This window comes from Leguminivora glycinivorella, chromosome Z (genome assembly GCF_023078275.1).
Source record: "Leguminivora glycinivorella isolate SPB_JAAS2020 chromosome Z, LegGlyc_1.1, whole genome shotgun sequence".
Taxonomy (NCBI): domain Eukaryota; kingdom Metazoa; phylum Arthropoda; class Insecta; order Lepidoptera; family Tortricidae; genus Leguminivora; species Leguminivora glycinivorella.
This window is the reverse complement of record NC_062998.1, coordinates 12319920-12326099: the sequence shown is the minus strand read 5'-3', so window position 1 is coordinate 12326099 and position 6180 is coordinate 12319920. Positions and strand designations below refer to the sequence as shown.

Here is a 6180-nt window from a genome sequence, read left to right as displayed (position 1 = left end):
GCCGGGCTTAATCAGTAACGGCGGGTGATACACGAATGAATCAGAAATATTTAGTCTCGTATTTCTAAGGGGAAACAAGATATTTTGTTTCTTTTTTTATCAGATTCTGTGTACTTATATAATGACATTAGTCAAAACTACCACCTTTATGATCAACCGTTAAAAATTTCCTCGTAAACATTCACGAGCACCGTATAAATACCTATTAGTGTAAATGAAGGCGCTGATACCCTTATCTTGTCATTCGTCGGTGCTCCCGACAAACGTCTAATCGTGTGTCCTATCTTGCGGTCCGATACGCAGGAAGCCAAAGTAGATACCTACATAGTTACGAGTTCGTCGATACGGGCGTTTTCTCGTATTTCAACTCTATTTAAATCTTTGAATGTTTATTGTATTTAATTTCATCAACCCTTGTTCATTTTGTTTCGTAGTTTTGGCAATATTTAAATGAGATTCTGTAATTGAAAACTTCTCGATTGTAAAATACCTCACTTTCATCTCCGATATTTTCTCATTTTTACTACAGGTTCGCCGTCGCAAATGACGTGACAGTTTATTTATTTTTTAATTAGGTAGCTAATAAGTACGGATCGGTGTCGTAGGTACCCAAGGTGAAACCGATTTTGTAAGTAGGTACGCTTATATACCACGTCTCAATCACGCGACCTATAGATAAAATCTCAACCATTGACTCTCATACAAAATACAGACAAGAAAGGTAACTTTATAAATTTGGTACCTAGAGCGATTTAGACGATGATCTTGCATATTATTGTGTCATTGGTATTTAACTACAATCTCGCAGCCGTGGGAGGAGTGGCCTCCACACCACGAGCCTCCCCGCTGCCGACCTAGTCAAGGTCATAATCGCACCCATAATCGCACCTGGGGGCCGATTTTTGAGTCTCACTTGACTGTCACTAAAATACCGGTTGAAAACGGTGACTTGTCTATTATTTTCAGTGACAATTTTCTGAATTCGAACGCGTGAGACTCAAAAATCGGCCCGCTGGAGTTAGACTATGCCTGAACGACGTCTTTGAAATGCTTTTGTCTCTTCTACATTAGTGTAAGTGCCTTTTCACATTATCCGATCCGATATTGGCTGTAGGACCGATATCCTTATTAAAGGCCCCTGACATTTGCCTTTGACAGCCTTCGTACATCCGATATCGGATCAAATAATGTTCCAAACGCTTGAGCGTTGTGTTTCGATCGCTAATAAGGTCTACACTTTACGCATACTGAGTCACGGTAGAGAGTAGGTAATAAGCGCTGGCGCAACGGCTATCATGTTACATTTTATTAAAATTAGTCGATGTCGTGGTAGTGACCTTGACACGCGGCTGTTTCGACTCGCCGAATAACACAACTTGTTTTGATTTTCTCTGCGTGGGTATTGTATAATTTAGTTGTATACTACTGTTACAAAGACTGTAAACAAGACATAGTGTAATATCTAATCAATTTAATTAATTGTAGTAATTCATTAGTTTACATTCAAAATATAAAGTACGAATATTTTCACGCTAAAATACAGTAAGTACCTCTAAGTTTGTGTGGTGGTACGCGCCACATAAGTAAACAGTTTTATTAAAGTTTATGCTAAGATTAATTACAAACATGGGAAACTAGTTAATTTTAACAGTTCATCTCATAAGTTTACAGTTGGTCTTGGGAAGTCTACTTTATAATAATTCCTTACTTTTAATTATCGAACCTACTGTACATTTATGTATATAAGAATTATAACTGCAAATGGTATAATAAATATTGACGATTTGAAGCAACTTACAATGTTTTAATACACACATTTAGCAAATTAACTACGAATGTGTAACATACATTATATTATATTTGTGCATAACTTAATTAAACTTGTTAAATGCAGGTATAGCTATCGAATAACAAATTTTAATATATTACATCTGTATTAACTAACAATGACAACCTCTACGAAATAGAACTCTGCCGAGTTACTCGAGATCACAATTACGAAAAGTAAAAGACCAACTATTATGGCAAAGAACACAAGTCTTGGACTAGTTTAAAGCTTATTAAACTACGTAAAATACAATTGGGCTCATGTTTTCATCGCTAACTGAACACTCCACTTTGTCAAGTATATAAGTGTATACCTATAACACCCAGGGCCGTAGCTAGAGGAGGGCATTGTGGGACTCTGTCATAACTTATAACCCCATTGCCCTACTTTATGCATCACCATACTACGTTATTGTACAGCATTACACTCTACCTGTAATTACAGTTGATGTCCTACCTTAAATTGAATTCTGGCTACGGACCTGATAATACCCCTGAAGCTCACACACTGGTACACACTAACATTGACACGCGCGGATATGCGTCTGATATTCACTAAAACCTAAGAGGAATGTCCAGGAAAAGTTTGATATGCTCGCCGATGTCAGCCACCGAGCGCTCGTCGAGTTGCTAGCTGGGCTCGTCGGTCTCGAGCTCGGGGTCGGCGTCGTCGGCGTCGGCGTCGGCGTCGTCGGCGTCCAGCTGGCTGGTGAGCGCGGCCCAGAGCGGCGAGCGCGCGCCGAGCTGCGCCGAGCCCCGGCGCTAGCTGTCGCGCGCGCACGCCGCCGCCGCCGCCGTGCCCATCGCGCCCACTGCGCCGAACAGGATCGCGCCCACTTCGCGGTCTGGAGTCATCTCCACCTAAATATATTGCACTTGTTCATATGGGTGTAAAATTTACAATTACGGACCGTTGCATTTGCAATGCAAGTACCCATTACGTTGGCAAAACCCGATTTTTACATATGATCATAACGTGTAGTATACATACGTAGGTATTGCATGTTTCAGTTCATTACCAATCACTGATTAATTTGTACTCGAAAGCCGCATAAGGAATTTTGAATATAAATTTTCTCAGTCGATGTCCTAATTTTACACAAATGTTAAAGCGTTTTTACTAAGAAGGTATGTTAGTATATTTATTCCACTTTGGAGTATTTCCTGTACTGTAAACCATATAGTTATTAATAGTACATTACATCAGAGGCCGGGAAAATGAGGATTTCCGGCCAAGTGGGTATATACGGCCGAGCGAGCGTGCGAGCGAGGCCGGATAGGGATACGAGGCCGGGAATCCGTTTTCACGCCGAGGCATGTATAGTGCTTTTCTCAAACATACAATGAAATAAAAAAAAATTATCTAAAAGACAATATTTTATAAAAAAAAAGTTACTTTGCAGGCCTAGGCCTAAAAAATAATATGAAATCCCTTTACAGTCCTCTCGAGTTGTTGCGCCCAAAAAGCGATACTTCCCAGCCCATTTTAAGGAACGTAAAGACAATATTTCATTGCATGTTTGAGAAAAGTATTTTATAGTATCTGTAACTGCATACACGCAACACTTGTTTCAAAATAGTTTCTCGAGGTGACCAAAACGTCAGACATGAAAACAGAACCTCTATAACATACATTTCACCAAATTATTACACGGTTAAATACCCGAGATTCCGAAGTTTGTCCTAGTTAATCTGTCCGTTTCAGCTGTTAGTTCAGAAAACTGTGCTTGCACACTTATCGGAACCAATCGCAATCACTCATAATCGTAAAGTTTTCTGATGCCAATTAGGATAATGTTCTCTGTCAAAATCGAGTGCGACCTTAAATTGGCTGAACAAATGGGTCTCACTAAAGGTTAGCCAAGTAACCCCTGACTCGACTAAACATTTAGTTGCCGGGTGTAGTGCTTGAAGAATGATCGACTCATTAATCTGACGGGAAAAGCCCTTTGAGACCTATTCGGGGAATAAAATATGCGAATGGGTGTTGGAGATAATGCGACTTTTTCTGCTTGTCGTTTGAGACTTACTCACATACTATGTAAAGGAAGCACATATAAGCTCTGTTTAGAGGTAACTTAACTTGGCAACGTATCTTCAAAAATACATAATTTTTACCTTCGTTTTTTTCTAAAAGCATTTTTCAACAGATTCTTGAGGGTATAAAAGCTGCGATTATTACTAGTAAGTACGTAAACTAAGTACCTAATTATATCGTGTTTATTGATGCTTTGGACTAGTTAAAATAATGTATGTTCATTCATGTTGAAAACGCAGTAGTGATGTAAATTACCCCTAAATACGTAATTCGACCTGATTGCTTCCATTAATTGCGTAGGGACGGCCTGATATTTTATCGTCTATCGCGCGACCATGCTTCCCGTGCTGATTGCTTCCATTAATTGCGTGAATACCTACTACACAGCACACCCGCGTTGAAGTCGGCATTATTACTAGTATTACCGCTGCTGGTGATTGATGTGATGTATGAGGCCAAGTTTATCGAGTTGTAGGTACAATCGCGTAAAGTTACATCTAGGTACCCACTCTAATGTGTTGAGCATAAAAGCGTGTTCAAATTTTTTGTCCGTGTAATAAGTGCGTTTTCACGTTATCTGATCCGATATCGGATGTAGGACCGACATCCCATACATTGAAGACGCCATCTTTGATTTTTACCTTTGAAATCTTTCCGATATCCGATATCGGATGGGATAATGTGAAAACGCACTAAGTGTAGGTAACTGATCCGGAATGTACTGTGTTAGTAGCATTCTGGATAGTTTTTTTATTTATCCACATTACGTAATTCAATAGTTACCGTCTCAATAGTTATCGTCGCAATCGACGATGTTCTGCTCAGGGTCTGAATGCTCCTCTAGCACGGTGTTCAAGTTGTCCAACTCCATCGACGGTAGCAGGCGCGAGGCGCATGCTAGGCTGATCGCGGGGGCCTTTGCTTCCACCGGCGATAGCTGGCCGCGGTCCAAGTCGCAGTTTCCACTTGTATCCTAATGTACTATTATTACATAGTTGAATATTCCCCTTACTTGAGACAGTGTCGTCTGCTCAGGGTCAGAGCGCTCCTCTAGAACGGTGTCCAGCTCCAACGACGGCAGCGGACGCGAGGCGCGTGCTAGGCTGACCGCGCGCGTCCGCGATTTCACTGGCGACAGACGGACCACGGACAGCTCTCCGCGGTCCAAGTCGCAGTTTCGGCGCCGGGCTCGTTCTCTATTGGAAAATGTTTCATTAATTAAATGGTGCCAAAATTACATCACTTTAAGGATCGTTATTCCAGCCCTCTACCAACTGTTAGAGAAGCGACCGGTAGGTACCTCATCCGAGTCGCACATGTTTCCACCAATGGGTCGCCTAGCCTAGCGATAACTACCGCAACAGTGTTAGATACATACAAACCAGGGATGTAACGGAGCTCTGCTTCTGCTTCCGTTTCTGCGGAACTTCCGCTTTGTTTTACACATCCGCTTCTGTTCCGGTTCTGTTATTTTTCAAACGGAAGTTATAACGGATGTCGGAACCTAGCGCGACGGTGGGACATGAGCGGCGTACATCAAAGACCAACAGGTCTATACTTGTCATTCGCTCATCTCTCCGTTTCCACGTGCTGCGATACTAAACATCAATCGCTGCATTCCATTGCGCGCCAATATTTGTCCTGTCCACCTAGTTAGTAGCGAGTGAACAACTATTCAGTGGTGCAGGGCTTATCTACGATCCCCTTAGAAGCAAACTGCCGGGAGATAAAGCTGTTAATTTGTTTATTAAATACAGTTTACTTTTTTTTACAATCACTCCATTTAATTTAAAAATTAGGCTACTTGACCCTTTTCAAAGTATGTCTATACTGTGGTCTTATATTATTAATTACTGTCTAATTAAACGAAAAAAAATAGTACCATATTTTGTTACGACTTAAAAAGCCGCAAAAAAATTATTTAAAGTTTACTTTTACGTGATCAGGCAAAAACAACATCAGCCATATTAATCTATAGAATATCTATGACATGACGTCAGTATATTTAGAAAAAAATATTTCACATTGTCACACCCGTCAACGACTATGAATTTTAATACAATAGAGGTTGCTTCTATGGAGATCAGATTACTACCTCTAATTTCCATAGTTGATCTGAATTATGTGACGTCACTCCATTGGCCAACACCGTTTTCGGAGTCAACATACACACATCTTTAATTAAAAATACGCAATCATCACGCACTTTTAATGCCCGCAAGCTATAAATATTGATTTCTTAAGTCAAATACTACCGAAAACAATAACTTGATGTTCTAAATTCGATACGAGTCTAGTAGCCTATTGTGTGCTAA

General features: G+C 40.5%; 1 protein-coding gene across 1 annotated transcript in view; it reads right to left on the bottom strand.

The window, feature by feature from the left end:
• Positions 1 to 1494: 1494 nt before the first annotated feature.
• LOC125241516 overlaps positions 1495 to 6180 on the bottom strand; it is a 42338-nt gene continuing 37652 nt past the window's right edge. Inside the window, exons 4-5 of the mRNA XM_048150038.1 lie at positions 4878 to 5061; positions 1495 to 2688 (exon numbers count right to left, since the gene is read on the bottom strand). Coding sequence (XP_048005995.1) covers positions 2590 to 2688; positions 4878 to 5061 — 283 coding nt within the window. The 3' untranslated portion in view covers positions 1495 to 2589. The remainder of the gene's footprint in view (positions 2689 to 4877; positions 5062 to 6180) is intronic.